We start from the raw sequence: 19458 nt of genomic DNA on the forward strand, positions 1-19458 counted from the left end.
TACCAATATTTGTGGTTGAGGAGACTGACAATTCACAGGAGACTTAGTTTTCAAACCATGAGAATACATAGTTTGCTCTATGTGGTCTTTAAAATAACCCTATGAATTAGTCAGTGAAGACACTGTCATATCCAATTCACAGATGAGGAAACTGATCAGGCATTTCATGGCTTTCCTAAGACCACAAGGTTAGCAAGTGACAGAGGTGGGTCTAGGACCCAGATCTTTTTCTTCAAAATCTTTGCTTTTTCTACTAGTCAACCCTGCAATAGACCTTCATACATAAAATCCCAAAGCCATGTCTTTCTTATTTTATACAGTGGGCCTGAAAGTACAGGCAATTTTAGGAAATGTCAAAACATGTAGTAGAGCCTCCGGACTTGGACCAAGGCAAAGAGTATGTATCTGAACCTTTTTCGCATCAGCCCAACCAAACCTGAAATACCACATTTTTCCTGGTTCTTCCCCACGAACATTACACAACACTCTGGAACCATTTTTAATTAAGCTATAAATGAATTATAATAGACAATTAAAAAGAAAGATAAGTAGTGAAACTGAAACAATGCCAGCAAATATACACCCTCAAAGATCCCAAGAGAATTTTCGTATCGTCCTTGGTATCTCTTCCTAAAACTTGTGAGAGAGTAGTAGATACCAGGTGTGTTCTTACCTGAGGAAGAATCATAACACACAGCCTAGAACTGGGCCAGTGGGAGTTAGGGAAGCATCAGAGCCAATCTCCCCTTCATTCAGCAGCCACCATGCCATCTAAGCTGGCTTCCCTGGGTTTTTTTAAGGGAGGCATGCCTGGCATAAAAGCAGCATTCCTATCAACTGTGATTTGTCTTATACATTCTATCTTCACTCATCTGTGTAAATACTTACAATCCAAAATTTATGGTCTACATTTGACATCACATTAGCACTACAGAAAGATAGAAATGCCATATTAGGCTCTTACAGAAGCAGTGAGTGCTGTTTCATAGAAGGCAATGATTGCTGTCCAGTAATACTAACTCCAAAAATTAGTGTGAGTCTGTAAGCATCCCTATATTTCCTTACTATAATAAGATTTAATAATAATAATTAATAGATTGTTTTATTTAACATTCACAAGGATGTCCCTCAAATAATCATATATGAATAGTCTGTAGATAGTTTAGAGTAGGTATCCTGTAATTCAGGATTTCTCAACTTCAGGGCTATTGACATTTTGGATTTGACAATTTTTTGTTGTAGGGGCTGTCCTGTGCATAATAGAATGTTTTAAAACATCCCTAACCTCTACCTATTAAATGCCAGGAGCACATTCCAATTTTGACAACCAAAAATGTCTTCCAAACTTGTCAAATGTCCCCAGGAGGTAAAATTGCCTCTGGTTGAGGTATACTTGTGTAATGAAAAGACAATAAGCCATGTTAAAAATCTCAGTTCCACCCACTTAATAGCCGTGTGTCATTGGACAAGTTACTTAACTTCTCTGAGCCTTAGATTTCTCTTCTATAAAATGAAGCTATAATATCTATCTTGTGTGTTTGCTCTGAGATTTAAAAACGCTTTATATGTAAAGTATCTAGCATCAAGCTTAAAACATAAGGAAATCAGAAAATGTACATATTTGTATACATAATCTATAATGTATACATAATTTATAATAAATATATAGTCTAGACAAATATATATTAAAAATCTATGTTAGCAATGAGGCTATATGCCTACAGTCATAGTTTTCAGATCTTTAAACTTATAGCTAAAAGAAGCAATGCTCAAAGCAGACAAAACATTTGGTGGTAAACACTTTCCCTTACAAAGGTATAGCACATTTCCCACCCTTTCAATACTTAGAGTTAAATGGCCAGATGGGACTAAAAAGAGTTGGGAATTCATTATTAAATTTGTAAATTTGGAATTATACTATGATGTGTTTGTTTCAACTGACATGATCAACCCATATCAGGAATCTCCTTATCATGGATTAACTGTAACCTTTTTGGAAACTGGAAAGTCATGTTTTCTTTTCAGTATACCAAGTAAGCACATATGCCGGCTCTTGGTGACAACCAGGCTCTCTCTCAGTAATGACTCACATTCTCTTATGTATGTGGATATTAAAAACGGTAGAGATACTCTTGAAAATATGCTGGAACTAATTTATGCTTAATATATCTTACCAAAAATTAGACCATGCCACCAAGTATTTTTAAAAGAGAAGTGTTTGCTTTTCAGATGGCCATTAGCTGCCCAGAGAGTGCTTCTCGCGGCTCATCCATCCACCCACCACTGTCCAGACCCTCTTACTTTTCTTCTTCAGGACGTTTCTTTATCCAGCTATTATCCTGTAAGAAAGTTCTTCTTTTGTTCACGTCGTGAAACCCCTGTTGTCTCAGTCTGGCCCCTTGAGTGGAACTCTTCGTATCTATGAAGAGAAACATGAAAAATTGGGAGATGTAACAGTGTGCTGTTGAGTGTGGGCTTGCTAACCTGCACATTGGGAGAGGCACATCTGATTGGCCAGCATCAGTCTTCTAGGCTTGCAAGGCTAGTGCAGTTTCCAAGTAGGATGCACCAGCAAGAAAAAACAAATCCCACACCCCACAATAAAAGATAACATATACAACTACTCAGGTGCCAACTGAAACTGCCAGTGCAGCTCATGAGGCCCTATCCAGCTGCTGGGAAGGCAGAACCAACAACCTGGAATAAACTGAGCCAGAGCTTAGTAGATTGGCCATTTTACTCAATAAGAAATACGACTCGGCCGGATGCGGTGGCTCACGCCTGTAATCCTAGCACTCTGGGAGGCCGAGGAGGGCAGATCGTTTGAGCTCAGGAGTTCGAGACCAGCCTGAGCAAGAGCGAGACCCCGTCTCTACTAAAAAAAATAGAAAGAAATTATCTGGCCAACTAAAATATATATAGAAAAAATTAGCCGGGCATGGTGGCGCATGCCTGTAGTCCCAGCTACTCGGGAGGCTGAGGCAGGAGGATCGCTTAAGCCCAGGAGTTTGAGGTTGCTGTGAACTAGGCTGACGCCATGGGACTCACTCTAGCCAAGGCAACATAGCGAGACTCTGTCTCAAAAAAAAAAAAAAAAAGAAAGAAATACGAGTCAGAAGTACATACAGGAATGTTTTTATAGTTCCTAGTAATTAATAGTCAATAAATCCCAGTGTATTTGATTTTAAGTAACTTAATTCTTTGATCTCATGAGAACGAGAAGTATAGAAGGTCACATTAAAAAAAACATTTTTTTAAAAACGCCCAAAGATTTTCTAAAAAAAAATCTTTGAGTCACAATTATATGAGTAAAAGCTGTAGCATTCTTACTTTTTCTTAAGCCTCACTTTGACAAGGCTAATTAAATTAGATTGTTATTTCTAAGCACTCAATATCTGTAGTAAAGAATTAAGATCTATGAGTTTTCTTAGATCTTTAAGTTTTTTGAGTAAGGGAAACATTTACATTACCATTCCCTGTGGGAGATGTTTTTCTCAAGGCAAAATTGGACATGCTGCCTTCCAGTAAGGACCTAAAAGAAAAATGGGAATGGAAGAAAACATAGCATTACTAAGAATCTGTAAATGACTATGTCTTGGCTAACCGAGGCACACTTGTCAACGACATTGACAAAGTCACATGATCTGGCATAACAAATACATGACATAAAGTGCTCCCTAAGAACCTGACAGTTCATTTATTCCAACATGTTTATTTTACAAATGGAGAAAATGAGGCCCAGGGCATTTAGTGTCCCCAGTGTTATCTAACAAGCCATTGGTTGAATCAGACCATCAATTAACTCATTCTTTCAATCAATAAATATGCATTTAGTACCTACAGTGTGCCTGGCCTGGCACTGAGCGAGGAGCTGAGGACAAAAAGATGAGTTAGACAAGTACCTGGTCATAGTCAAGAGGAAGAGAGAGACATTGTGCTGGAACCCATGCCATGGTGTGAGGAATGCCCAAAGAGGGTGCATCTCCTCCTTATCAGGGAAGCCAAAGCAAACTCAAGCAACTGACACATAACCAGAAGGGAAGAAGCCAGATGAATGGAAATCATAGATCTGGGGCAACACTCATGATCTTAGGCAACCACCACATGGGAAAGTTCAAAGTTCCTTAGCTATGACCAGCCACTACTATTAAGATGTGAAGGGGTTAAGGCAAACCACAGTCCCAGTTTGCCTAGAACTGATCCAGTTCCCCAGAGCTGAATTATGACTGTATGGTACTTTTGCCTTCATGGTCCCTTCTTACACACACACACATATATACACAAATTAAAAATTATATTTTATGACTATGTTAGTATGAACATAATCCAGGCTGGCTTTGTTTTTATTATTAAATTCATATTTTTCTTCTGGTGTTGAAAGTAATTAAAATTGAGCACTTCTGTGGGTCTTAAATGCATTGTGGGCCTTGGGCACTGTGCCTAGACCCAGAGACTAGCCCTCTGTCTCTTTCAGTTTTAGAACCAGAAAAGTCCTGCACAAACCAGATAGCTGGTCACCCTAGGTCGGGTATTATGTTCTTTGCAGCGTCCATCCAACCAGACCATGTATACAACGTTGGAGGGCATTTGATCTCAAGTCACAAGCAAGTTCTAGGTCCAGCTTTATCACATTCAAGTTCTGAGATTGAACCACGTAACCTCCCTGCAAAATGGGACCGATGAAAACTGCCATCTATTTCATAAGGTTTTTGTAATGATCAAATGAATAATGAATACAAAAACCACTTCATCAAACGATAAATCCTATTGGACTTAAAACAGTATTATTGGATAGCCTTCTATGGGTATAATCTCAGAGTTCTAAAAGCACCCCTTTATCCTTTGATACAAAAGTGTCTCCTGAAACAACTTGCCATAGGACCTGAAGTGGTAAAGATACATTCCTTTGGGTCAAGGGTTTATTTCCCTTGGAGTCTTCTTTAATAATGCCAGCAGGGCTACAGAAGCGGAGGCTGTAGGAGCCCAGACCAGGTCCCCTTTACCAGTCTGGGGCTTGGCAACTAGAGGCTCATGACTGTACCTTCTCTGGGGACTTGTCCTTAGCTGGTGGGGCTGCCTGGTTGCATAGCCTTCCTGCCCGCTACAGCCTGCAGCCGGGCTTTGTTCCACACTGTCCCTGACCTGTGCCCTCTGTGTCTTCAATTGTCTTACTACTTAGGGTGATTACTAATAGCATGGAGTTAGAAAGACCTGCATTTAAGCAAGGCTATTTCCTGACTGTGTCACCTTGGATATGTTATTAGCTCAAGTACCTCATTTGTAAAATGAGGTGAAATACAGCTATTATGAGGTCCAAATGAAATAACATATGTAAAGTGTCTAATTATTGCCTGCCACACAGTAGGTGCCCAGTGATTCTTAACTTCATGCCTCTACTCTATCATGTTGGAAAGCAAAGAGCAAAGATGTAGGAGAGATATGGTTGGATGTGGGGAGGGAAGGGAACAGACTTGAACTTGCAGCTGGGCATGCAGGCAATGTGAGGGAGCCCCGGCTGGCTATGTTTGGAGATTGCATAAAGCAGAAAGGAAGGTAAAGGGGCACCTAAAGACAACTGAAAACTCAACTAATTGCTCATTTTGCCTCTGTCCAGTAGTGCTTCTCAGGATTCTTGGCTAGCCTACTTCCTGTTTCTTAATGGGCACTGATAAATCCTTTTCCTCTTAGCTGATGAAGACCTGGAGAGTTCTCAGCTGATTGAACTGGGGCTCTGAGGTGGCCAACATGCTGAATGCATATTTGATGACACATTTGCAGAGATCACAAATTCAGTTGTGAGACGAAGGGCAGGGATGCTTATTTGTTGGTCTCTCCAGGAAACTAAGTTTCTAGCAGGCAAGGCCTACGTTTTTCCCTTCTATTTCCAGAGTCTGGGACAGAGTAGGCACTCCCTAGGGGCTTGTTATCAGCTGAATGGTGTTCCTCCAAAATTCATATGTTGAAGTCTAAACTCCTGTTACTTCAGAATGTGACTGTATTTGGAGAAAAAGCCTTTACAGAAATTAAGTTAAAATGAAGCCCTTGGGTGAACATTAATTCAATCTGACTGGTGACCTTATACGAAGAAAAAATTTGGAAACACAAAAAGATACCAGAGAAAAGGCCATGTGGGAACACAGTTAAGAAGGCGGCCAACTGCCAGCCAAGGAGAGAGGCCTCAGGAGAAACCAAACCTGTTGACACCTTGATCTTCGATTTCCAGCCTCTGGAACTGTAAGATTACAAATATTACAAATTTCTTTTGTCTAAGTCACCCAGTCTGTGGTATTTTGTTATAGCAGCCCTAGTAAACCAATACAGTCCTTGGGAAAAAATGATTTAAGTATTTCTGAAATAGCCAAGTCATTCAAAGAGCTTTGTGCCATACTGTCCCTGACTGAGCCCTTTGTGTCTTCAATTGTCTTACTGCACAGGACAATTATTCATAGTACAAATATCCACAGGTGAGTCCCTGCTCTGAACAGGGTACTTCCTAGGCATTGCCTTTCATCCGTACATAAACTGCAGGGTGGCTATTATTACCTCCAATTCCCAGATAAGACAACTGGAGCTCAGGGAGAGTATGTCACATGGTCAAGGTGTTAAGAGACAGTGTCAGGCTTCTAATCCTCAGCAACCAGCAATAATGCTCCTAATCACTGCAAGACTAAATCAGTGCCTTCGCATTAGAGCAAGAGAGGGATAGTGAACAGTGGGGCCTGCCTCATCCTGGACATCTCACTCTTTGGAAGTCCCATGAGCTCTGCCCTGGTGCTGGGCCCCAGGAGAATCAGGGCAGCCTCTTAAGGAGCCATTGCAACAAACCCTTATAGGACAGCCTTCTCTGTGTATTCCCTGACATTCCCTTGGTTATAAAACATAGGTCCATGCAAAATCTTGTGCTACTCTGTTATAGTAGCATATAATAGCCAAAAAATGCAAACAACCCAAATGTCCATCAATGGACTAATGGATATATAACATGGTATATCCACACAATGGAATATTACTCGGCAATAAAAAGGAATGAAATCCTGATTCATGCAACAACAGATGAAGCTTGAAACATTAGTCTAAACAAAAGAAGCCAGACACAGAATATGATATATTGTATGATTTCATTCATATGAAGTGTACAGAATAGTCAAATATATAGAAAAAAAAGTAGATTGGTGTTTGCCAGGGTTTGGAAGAGGGAAGAATGGAGAGTGTTAACAGGAATGGGTTTTCTTTTGGGGGTAATAAATGTTTAGAATCAGATAGTGGTGATGGTTGCCCAACCTTGTATATATACATTTTTTTAAACACTGAATTTTACATTTTAAAATGGTGAATTTTATGGTATGTGAATTATATCTCAACTTAAAAATAAAAACAAAAACTGGCAGCAGACATAGGCCTTCTCTGAGCTAGAGAGACAGCAAAGACATGCTTATATGGCCTTTGTGGTTTTGCCAGAATACAATGGAATTAGATTCTCTTTCACAAGATATCTCAGGCCCATGAGTACTTTGTATCTCCATCTGCTATTAACACTTGAACCCTCCCTGGGTAAACGTCTGCATCAAATCCTAAATGCTAAGCTGTTGTCTTGAGGATAGCATGGATCATTCATCATTGTAGTCCTGAAAACACGCACTCTGAACCTGAGCTATCCAAGTCACTGTTAAACTTGGGCAATAAGGATAAACAGGCCTTGGCTCCTGTGGCTCCTGTGACTCACGAGCAGAGGCCACATGAATAAGCTAAACAACTATAGAGAAACATCCAAATTTAAAACTTTCTACCTCCTGATCAGACCCCATTTCCCATTTGTGGTTTGCAAACAGGGTCCCCCTATTATACAGGAAAGCAGAAATGAGAGTTGCAAGGAAAAAGTCAATGCCAGGCAAGAGCGTGTCTATGTAAACTAACAATGGGGTATAGCAGATTATGTGACAATAAGAGAATGTGATATTCTACTGTGTTATCAAAACATGTAACCATTGGATAATGTGTTTTCTGTTATTTCAGTTGAGCTTATGTTATTTAAAAATATATACTATAGATATAGACATATATAGTATACATTTAGTAAATATATAGTATATATAAATATTTTATTTATAAAATAAGTATACAACATAAACAGCTATCTGTATAGCTATATTCGATTTTTAGAAAACATACACTCATTAAAACACATAAACTTATCTTACACATACCATGTTCTTCTATCCATACTACTTAGGCTACCCTCCATGAACAAGTATCCTCTGCACGTAGAAATTTCCCTTACCTTCTTTTAGAGGGTTAAGGATGCACACTGGATCTTTGCAGAATTCCTGCCCATCTCAATGTCAACACCTCTGTTCTCACCGTTAGATCTCATCTTTACCTTCCCTTTATGTCCCAGAACTTTCCATCGCTCTCAAACCCTCAAAATCTATTTGAGCCTCACTGCCTCGGCATCCTTGTACTAGCCAATCTGAAGTAAAATATGCCTGAACAAGTAAGAAGTTAACGTGTTGCTGGTGGCATGGAAGGAAATGTGATGGTCTGTGAGCTGAAAAGCCTCAGGTTGAGTTCCAGCTTTGCCACTTAGTAGCTACTTGGAACAAGCCTTTGCTTCAGCTTCTGCAGAGTGGGAGTTACAGCAATCCGAAAAGGTTGCTGTGGAAATTAAATGAGATAATGCTTCATACGTTATAAATTATTATAAAATCATCTAAAGTGTTATCATTGGCTGAACTCTCCTCCTTACCCAGCAGGGCCTAAAGGGGCAGCAGAAGCCTGTGTCAGAAGGAGGACGGAGGTGGGATATGGGTAGAATACCAAGGAAAACTCAAAAAAACAATATCCATATGGGGTTTTTGGCAGGGAGCTACATACCATGGAAAAGGCAACAAGATGAAAACTGGGATGTCCAAGAGAAAGCAAGTGGGTTTCTTGGAAACTATTCCTAGAAAGTATCCCAGAAATTCTGGGTTGGAGCCAATGGGGGTGTTTATAGACCTAAAACTAGTCATTAGCAGAGAGAAAGGGGTTAAGGCTTATGAGCTTATTCAGGTGTCTTATTTCATTTTTTTCTCATTTAACAAGGCCTTCTGGAGAATATCTAGATGGATAGATAGCATGAAAATATCAGACTCTGTAGCAGAATGTTGAGTCTGATGGGAGCTAGCCCTGGATATAAGACGAAGAAGAGATACCTGTGTTTCCCTATACAGCTCTCTGCAGGAAGTGCTGATGATATGGGAGTCTACCACAATCTCACCCATCCCAGCATGGTACCCAACCCTAGCTGCAAACCCCCAGGTGGGCTATGGGTGGAGGAGGTGGGGGGTCAGAGCAACAGCAGTGAGCTATTGCAAGGGTCTGCTTGCAAATCCTTCTCTCAGCACCAAGCATTTTTATTAGTGGAATATAAATTACTAAATCCATCATACCTTTTTGTCAACCAGTGAATTACTAAAAATATAATTAGTCTCATATGTGAAACATCATGAAGTTCTCTAATTTTAAAAAGGAATTTTCATGCTCAAAGATGTTAGTAATCATCACTTTGTATTTTAGGATAAATCTTGATTTTTATATTTAGAATGCCTCCAGAATGTCATGCCTCCCTCTTTTAAATTACAAATTTACTGATATGTTTTTTATTTTAAGATTTGTCTTGAACTTTTAGGGGGGTTTCAAAGGAGCCCTGTTCAAATGGAAAAGGGCAAGAAAGAAAGGCCCAGTCACAGATAACTGGGAAATTTCCAAATAGGGACTCATGGCATGCCATGGTTGCCTATCTAATATCCATTCTCCTCTTTCTTATTGTAGCTAAAACTATATTTCTCAGCCTCCCTGGAAGCTAGAGGTAGACACATGTGTATTTCTGACTATTAAGACTGAAGCGGACATTCCTGGGAAGAATTTGTCCTTTCCCCCTCTTCTTTTCTGAAATTAACATGCCTTGCAGAGCCATCATCGTAGGCCGTATGGATGGTGAGCAACCATAAGGACTAAATTCACACACTAAGGATGGCAGAGCAGGAAGTTCAAATGAGCCCAGTTCCTCAACAGTGTCACAGAGCTGCCACAATAGCCAATTATCTGTTTCTAGATTTCTCCTTCCAAGAGAAAAATAAGCCTCCTAGTTTAAGATATTGCTTTTCCATTTTTTTTGTTACTAATGCCTAATGCTCTCCCCACATGTTACCAAGTCACCATGGAGCAAATAGAAGGCCAATGGGGGTCTACAAACGATATTTGTGAATCTTTTATCAGTAAGTCATTATATATGTGTTCGACGTTCCTAGCAAGAAGGGTTACTTGTTGGGCCCCTACCATGTACCACCCACCGTGCCCTGTGTTTCAGGCACATTATCTTATTTAATCCTTCCAGGTGAGTACTATTATCTCTAATTATAAGAGCCTCAAAATCACAGAGGTTAATAACCTGCTCAAATCATGCAGTAAGTGGCAGAACCAGGACCTGTAATTAGGTCTATATGACTGCATTGCCAGCGCTCTTTTCAGTAAGTGATACTACACGTAACTCAAATTGCCATGTGATATGGCCAATTCCCGGCACTCAGAGAAATGCCCTGGAGTTCCAAAAGATGGATGATAATGGAAGAAGGGCTGGGAGGCGCAGAGTAATGAATGGCTGCCCCAGCCTCCCCTGACAGCTCAGCCTCGGGCCTTACCCCTCCCACCACCACCTGCAGCCAGGAGTGGCCTGACACTATCCCTGACCATACTCCTTCCCTGGATCTATTTCATACAGACGGCTTGACAATGTTTCATTTTCTTTTGTAGCCCCATGGTGGCCATTGCCGCAAGCTAAATGAGAAAGGAAACTGTAATGTTTTCTATTTATAGGTGATAATAGTTTAGTAAGAATGCTGGGTTTTTTCTTCTGAAATGAAAATGACTACTTGTGGGAATTAAATTTTTCTCATCAAAGCTGCAGGTTGCAAGGCAGTGGTGGCCACTGTCAGATGGCCCAAGCTAGACAAGGTCTGCCCTTTAGACGATTTCTCTTTCCCCTTTGGCATCTCTCCTGCATCTTCCCCACAGTCTCCCTCAGCTCTGTCTGCTCTTTTCCTCTAAGGACCCATTAGCCATGCCACCCTAACCATCTCCCTCCTGTCAGCGCAGTTGGAGGCCCTAGAGCCATTTCTAGAAGCTACAATCAAAAGCCTCTAGGGTGCAAGTCCTTGTTTCAACTCTACTTCCACAGACATTCGACTGCAGTGGAACTCTTTCCATCTTGCCTGGGATATAAATTGGTATTTATTATATATACATGGATATTTCTTGTACTGTTATTAAAAATAGATCAGTGTGAAATGACAAATGTTTGAGATGATGGATATGCTAATTACCCTGATCTGATCACTATACATTATATATATTGGAACCCATGAATGTGTACAATTATTATTTGTCAATTAAAAGAAACAAATAAAAATAGATCAACAACACAACATAGGCCGGGCGAGGTGGCTCACGCCTGTAATCCTAGCACTCTGGGAGGTCGAGGCGGGAGGATCGCTTGAGATCAGCAGTTTGAGACCAGCCTGAGCAAGAGTGAGACCCCGTCTCTACTAAAAAAATAAAAAGAAATTAGCTGGACAACTAAAATTATATAGAAAAAAAAAATTAGCTGGGCATGGTGATGCATGCCTGTAGTCCCAGCTACTTGGGAGGCTGAGGCAGAAGGATTGCTTAAGCCCAGGAGTTTGAGGTTGCTGTGAGCTAGGCTAATGCCACAGCACTCTAGCCCAGGCAACAGAGCAAGACTCTGTCTCAAAAAAAAAAAAAAAAAAAAACTCAACACAACATAGGTCTCTGTAAGTAATATCTTTGTTTAAAAATGCCCTTGTGTTGAATGGATTCGAGATTACAAGTCTCTCAAATTGGTAGTGTTAAAAAATAAATGCTGCCAAGTTTTATTTTTATGTAATTCTTTAAACGAATTACTTATTACTGGGGCTGAGGTTATCCTGACTTTCAAATCTACACAACACACAAATAAATGACACTTTAGTAGCCTCAGTTCAGTTAATTGAAAATAATTCTAAGTGCCATCCTTCAGTTTAATTCCAACTAAGTTTTTAGCTTCTTGTGAGCAAGATAATACTCTAATCTTGGCTGCTCACAATGCTGTTGCTAGTACATATGCCTACCGATTACAGACACCAGCAACTGTGCCTCACAGGTGGAATATTATAGGAAAAGATGTGTGAAAGCTGGGAACTCCAAAAGCCTTTACCTTTAAAGCACTGAATGCGTAAGTTGAGAACTCTGATATGAAGTCATGACGTCAAAGTGCGTAAGACTAGAGCAGGAAAAAAAAATCTTTTCCACTACTGGCCCATCTTCCATTTCCTCTTTGAGGCCAAACACCAGAGAGAGCTAATTTCCATCTACTGCCTACAGCCTCTGCCCAAAGACATCTGTATTAAGTTTTAGATGAAATCACTCTGCTTAAGTGCTGAATCATGAAATCAATCAACTTTCTTAGTTCTTTTTGTATGCATAAAACTATCAGCATCCCCTATTTCTTAAATTTTTCTTTTTCTTTCTTTTCTTTTCTTTTCTTTTTTTTTTTTTTTTTTTGTGAGACAGAGTTTCGCTCTGTCACCCTGAGTAGAGTGCAATGGGGTCATCATAGTTCACTGCAACCTCCAACTCCTGGGTTCAAGTGATCCTCAGTCTTGGCCTCCTGAGTAGCTGGGACTACAGGCATGTGCCACTGAGCCTGGCTGATTTTTTTCTATTTTTAGTAGAGATGGGGTCTTCCTTTTGTTCAGGTTGGTCTCAAACTCTTGGACTCAAGCAATCCTCCTGCCTCAGCCTCTCTACTAGCTGGGACTATAGGCACCCATCACCATGCCCAAGCTAATTTTTTTCTATTTTCAGTAGAGACAGGGGTCTCGCTCTTGCTCAGGCTGGTCTTGAACTCCTGACCTCAAATGACCCTCCCTCCTCAGCCTCCCAGAGTGCTAGGATTACAGGGCACCCAGCCAAATTTGTCTTCTTTTCAGTTTCTCCTCATCTCCTTATGGCCTTTCTCAACTTCTTTCCATATTTTCTATTTTTCATAATAGCACTTTAACTGGGAGCATTCAGGTCCATTAGGTGACCCATTATACCCCCAGCCCAATCCCAGCCCCAACTGTTCCTGCCCCAGCACCAAGAATTCCCCAGGCCACCTCTCAGCTCAGGCTACAATCTTCTTTTTCATCTTTTGGGTCTTCTCAGCACAAAGACTTTTTAGATCTCACTCTTTCTTCCTACCCAAGGACAAAACGCCTCGTGGCTTACCTGATACTATCTTTACCACTCCCTGCTTTCTCTTAAGAAAGATTGTGTGAGCAAAGAAACTAAAATTGGTAGCGGAAGGGCACACAGAGAAAAGAGAATAGGAAAAGTAAGGCAGAACAGAAAAAAAAAATGTGCAGCAGAAAGTAGATTAACACAATAAAGGATGAGGAAAAAAAGAGAGAAAAAAAAAAAGAAAAGTACTTCAGTCTGACTGCTGATATTTGGAGTCATGCCTTAATTATAGCTTTATCCATCTTTATATGTCTTGTCTCATTTAGACCTTGCACAATACTTTCAGGTTGTTACTATTACTATCCTCATTCTGTACCTAAAGGAAACTTTATGTCAAGTGATTCCAACGAAGTCAGAGTCTTTTTGCAGAATGCTAGAGCAGGATTTGGGAATGTGGGCAGCCAGTAAAAATTAGTTTCTTTCTGGACAGGAGTCTCAGCATGAGTAGTTATATATATCTAGTGGTTATATATCCAGTGGATTGCACAGGTGGGATCCAAACTCAAATCAGCTTGTACCTGTTTCAGAAGCCCAGGAAACAAAAAGGGGCCAATAGGTGGAAAGTTATTCTGCTAAAAGAAATAGCAAAAAGAATAACAACCCCTTTGCAGTAGAGATCCATAATGGAGCTCAACCAAGGGCAAGAATGGGAGGAGATTTCTTTGACCCATTTCACCAAAGCATCATGAGATCAGCACAGAGTGACAGCTGAATATTTTTAACTGCTCCAAAATCTCCCAATCAATGTAGCAAGATTCTAATATACTTATGTAAATTGCTATCTTTTTGGAAATACCAAATGTGAATAGTTGCCTAGGGTAAATCTCTATCATGATGGAGAGTATAAAAATGCTAAAGTAGACTAAGAAAAAAAATACACCAAAAATGTCTAGAAAATTGCACAAAGTGGCAAATGCCCTGGTGGTATTCATCTTTGTGTATGAGAGTCCTGAGTGTTTCATGGCCTGGTAACAGTGTCAAACCTACTGCTACTTGTTTCCCAGAAACCACTGAAATGGGGAAAATCCCTATGAACTGGAAAAGCATAAATGCTATAAAATCATTTTCAATAGAAGAATAAGAGGGACCCAATAATGATAAACCAATAAACAGAAGCATTATCTTTTGGAAGATAACTAAAACAAATAATCAAACAACTAATTATCACCTAAAAGAACATGAAATATTATGTAAAGGAGAAAACAAACAGGGCTTCATGAAGTGTAAATGTTAACAAGCCCATTTAAGTTAATTTCTAAAATATTCTTGATTCCTATCATCGAGTTTCTTTCCATATATCTTATTCTAGTTTACAATCCAGTAGCAGCATATGAGTGTTGTGGAGTCAAAAGTGACTCCAGCTTGAATGCTAATCTGCCGTGTTGACTTCTAAATAACTCCAGTCCCGTGAATGCCTCCTGATCTCTACTTTATTTATTGTCCTTAGTGTAAGAACGTGTCAATCTTGATGTTATCACACAAATTATATAAACAACTGCGTTTACCCTGAATACATATGGTAAAAGGAAATCCAAAAAACGATCAGGCTGGTAAAGACCCATTTAGCTTGCTGCGATGGTTAGAGATCAGCTATTTCGTTAGTCACGCAGCTTAGCATTGGGACATTTGCTCACTGATGGTGAGACAGAAGGTAGCACAAATGCAATGTTTCAGCCACCCAGATGTTTGTATGCTACCAATTTCCTGAGTCTGATAAGCCCCCACCATAACGTTTTCTCACTGTTGATTCTTGCTTTTGATATGTGACCCTCACCCGCTCTTTTTTCCACCTCTCATCTTTTCTGCAGAATGATAACATCAAGTTTTAGCATGAATAGTGTCCTACTCTCTAGGACAATAATGTATTTCATTTTATAAAATTTACATGAGTCTAATATTCATTAATAAAAATGCTAGCCAATAAAAACTATCACCTGAGCCCCATGATGGGCTATTTCCAGTTCTATCTGAAAATATTTGTTAGATGAGTGAAACCTCAAATTTTGACCACAAACTATCCCCTGTTAGTTATGTTAAATACTGTATTTTATGTTCACAAAATCTCTGTCAGGTGGTCATTCTTTATCCCAATTTTACACAGTATAATCTTTCTCATTATATTAGGAATACTTGCTCATTATATAAAATGTGGAAAATACAAGAAAGCGTAATGAAGAAAAATAATCAGACACTTTTCATCAATCATTGTTATTTTCTTTCAGGGTATTTCCTTATCTATTAGATCCTACAGACATACACTTTCCAACACCATTTAAATACATTTAAATATTTCTTTTGCAACTATAAAATATTTTATTTCATTTATCTATCAATGTAACATAATTACCCTGTTGTTTCTTAAAAAACCATACAAAAATCTTTGACCACATCATTATTTTCTTTGGATGGATCCTAGAAGTAAAATTACTTGCCATGGAGTATAATTTCTAAAATATTCTTGATTCCTATCATCGAGTTTCTTTCCATATATCTTGTTCTAGTTTACAATCCAGTAGCAGCATATGAGTGTTGTGGAGTCAAAAGTGACTCCAGCTTGAATGCTAATCTGCCGTGTTGACTTCTAAATAACTCCAGTCCCGTGAATGTCTCCTGATCTCTACTTTATTTACTGTCCTTAGTGTAAGAACGTGTCAACCTTGATGTTATCACACAAATTATAGGCTATTACGCAAATAGCATTCTTGCCTGTTCTGGAAAGTTGCCTTTAATTGTCTTACACAGAGCACATACTACCTTTCCCTATGATATATAAGCCCTGGGTCTAGGGGTTACAGGTGTGGAGATTTACCTGTCTTGTGGCCACCTAGGACCACGCTTCTTTCTGTAAGCTGTCCCAATAAAACACCGATCCATGTGGATTTACTTTGGTACTGGTGAAATAATTCCCTTTTTCATTGATATAGGGTTCTTCCTTGGTCACATATTAAATTCTTACATATTTGTGAATATGCTTTGTGGCTGGCTGTTCTTTTCCAGAAATCTGTCTTTAGTTCTTTTTTTTTTTTTTTTTTTTTTGAGACAGAGTCTCGCTTTGTTGCCCGGGCTAGAGTGAGTGCCGTGGCGTCAGTCTAGCTCACAGCAACCTCAAACTCCTGGGCTTAAGCGATCCTACTGCCTCAGCCTCCCGAGTAGCTGGGACTACAGGCATGCGCCACCATGCCCGGCTAATTTTTTGTATATATATATTTTAGTTGTCCATATAATTTCTTTCTATTTTTAGTAGAGACGGGGTCTCGCTCTTGCTCAGGCTGGTCTCGAACTCCTGACCTCGAGCGATCCACCCGCCTCGGCCTCCCAGAGTGCTAGGATTACAGGCGTGAGCCACCACGCCCGGCCTGTCTTTAGTTCTTTGCAATAGAAACAAACTGTTTTAATCATCACCTTTTTATGTATATTTTAATATCTAGTCATGCAAGCACTCCTCATTAATTTCCTTTTTAGAAATTCTATCAGCTATCCTCATTTACTCGTATCTTTAAGACCACTTTAAAAATATTTTTTTAGGTTCCAAAATAAATATTGTATTGAAACTTTTGATTGAAATTGCATGAATCCTATAAAAGGCTCTGAGAAGAGCTGACATTTATGATAAGCTTTTACCTTTATGTCTTACCCTAAAATTTTCTTATTTTCTTCATCTGAATCCCACATTTTTCTGTGGAGATTTTGTTCTAGATTTTTATATTTTTCATCCAATGTGAAAGAGTCATATAACACATATAATATTATATTATAAAATATGTATATAATATAAAATTATATAATTTGTATATATATTAATTTTTCAGCAAGAATCCTAATTTTTTTAATCTGCTGGTGCTGTGAGACAGGTACACTCATAAAAGTCATCCTTGGTCAAAGTAGGATCCTGATTCAAATTTAAGTCCATCTGGACTCCAGTACCCTGCACTTTTGTACACAAATTCCTTTTAAACTTTTACACACAGCATCTCTAATGACACAAGAGAGAACCCTGGGGAGAAGTGGGAAGAGAGAAGCATTATAGGGATAGTTTTCTTCAAAACTCTTTAACTAAAATAAGTTCTCCATACAAACATGCACCATGCTCATTTTGTCATTTTTGTGCATTTGCTAGAATATTGCCACAGTCTCCTAGGATGTGTGTATCTCAGTTTGAAAAGTATGATCTATCGTTCACTGTCTTCCCTCAGGAGGTTGCATATAAAGGAGACTTAATAACATTTTAGAGCCAGGGAAACTTGGGTCTAGAGACAAAGAATAAATTATTTAGATCCTTAGAGCTCTCAAGTATACAATTACAATGATTATTCAGGACGATTCGTTCTCGTGTCTATAAGTAAGCCAGTTGTTATTTAATAGATAGCTATAAAATTCACTCTTCCAATTAATTATCACAATAAAAGGATGATTTGAAGTTTAGTAACTAACATAAAATGCAAGTCCAATAAATGTAGCTGTCGTTTGGCAGAGAATCCATCTGAGAAAAAGCCTCTCCCAAATCTTAAAATCATATGGATTTTTACAGCAGTAAGTTAGAAACACTTAAGGATTATAGTCCTTAAAGACTTTTGATTAAAAAGTGAACTTGGAGCAACTGCAGATAGGTAACAGCAGTGAATACATAACATTCTTATTTCGAAGTTCTCAGCAAAAGAAAATGGAAAATGGTCAATAAATGACCTAGAAGCAGGACAAAGGCAGAAGAGAAGCCATGTGGGACCAACAAACATTTCTCTTGAACTGCTGGACCAAGAATTTTAGCACCTTGCTCTTAAGGAGCTCTGGGAGTTAATGCCTGATCATATGGGATACTGTTGGTTAAATCATGTTTGCTTAAGTTGACTGCCAAGTGAATTATATGCAGTTCATTCCACAGTATAAATTCAGTCTTTCAAAACATCTCCTCTTTTGTTTACAAAGTCCCCAGGAATACAAATCTCTCAGGTATTTCCTCAAAATTCATACGTATAGAATGGTAGTTGAGGTGAGAGTGTTCCTGATTGCTTATACCACAACCCACACACATACCAGATCACCTCCCTACCGAGGGGCTACTGGCTTCTGAGATTAAAACCTCATAAATATAATAAATAGCAAGACTGACTCCATAAGCCACAAGTTGGAAATATATTCCATTACATCTTAGTCATACGTACGCACTATACATTTTCACGTATTGCTGGGTAAGCAAATTCTCATTTCCATATCATTTGTAGTCCCTTTAAAAAGATGGAGTGTGGCTCATTTCCTGCTAATATAAATTTTATGTGAAAGAAATTTGAAAAATCACTGAGAAAATTCAGTAAGACAAAAGACAAGAGATCTGGCTTCGTGTTCTAGTTCGGACACTCTGATCCTAGCAAGTTGCTTAACGTTTATGCTTTGCTTTCCTCATCTAGAAAATTCAGGAATTAGACTAGATGAGCCTATACTCCTTTCCATTAAAAAATGATGTCAATTAGATGAAAGATTTATATGAAGCTAAAATTTTAATGAAAATTCTGTCCTGTTTTTCTGCATTCCCTGTATATCCTGACATTTAGAATCATACAAATGTTTTACTAAAATTTTTACTCATGTCATATCTCAGTTTTCTCAAGTTGATTTTTCTAATACTGTAAACACTAGAGTACAGCAAGTGATCTGGAAGGTCATATCTGTGTTATAAACTGTGGATATGTAAAGCAGTTTTAAATTTAATCACTTTTCATGTAAAATAAAAGTATCCACAATTGCTACACTTTAGTTTTCTGATTACTATAAATGTTTGAAAGCCAAGTTATAAAATTCTCCCTAAACATTTGGGAATTGAATACTGATGTATCTAAACTCCTCTGAGACTGTAGGCAACCTGGCCAGCAACAGGAAGCAATGAGAACTCAAGTATTCAAGACAGAGCCAGGGACACTGTGCGAACACCTCTCTGGAGGACACAGAGCTTCAAGTTACAAGCTGCAGATAGTTCCTGCATTTCAATCCCACAGCTCTGTATCATCGATGGAAATGGTGAGAAAAAACACAAGTCAGACAAGTCAGCTTAACTATTCATTGTAAAAGAAAGTCTGGTTAAAATAACTTTTCTATTCTTACCAAAGTCTTCAAAAACTGGTTTTTCAGGACTAGGATATGAATAAAGGT

At 38.9% G+C, this 19458-nt stretch overlaps 1 protein-coding gene across 4 annotated transcripts in view; it reads right to left on the reverse strand.

Moving 5' to 3' along the window:
- SCEL (sciellin) overlaps positions 1–19458 on the reverse strand; it is a 162631-nt gene that overhangs the window by 82327 nt on the left and 60846 nt on the right. For all 4 annotated transcript variants that reach the window (XM_069467136.1, XM_069467135.1, XM_069467133.1 and 1 more), the window contains exons 2-3: positions 3471–3532; positions 2302–2419 (exon numbers count right to left, since the gene is read on the reverse strand). In XM_069467136.1, the coding sequence (XP_069323237.1) occupies positions 2302–2419; positions 3471–3513 (161 nt within the window). In that variant the 5' untranslated portion in view covers positions 3514–3532. The remainder of the gene's footprint in view (positions 1–2301; positions 2420–3470; positions 3533–19458) is intronic.

Source organism: Eulemur rufifrons, chromosome 4 (assembly GCF_041146395.1).
Source record: "Eulemur rufifrons isolate Redbay chromosome 4, OSU_ERuf_1, whole genome shotgun sequence".
Taxonomy (NCBI): Eukaryota; Metazoa; Chordata; class Mammalia; order Primates; family Lemuridae; genus Eulemur; species Eulemur rufifrons.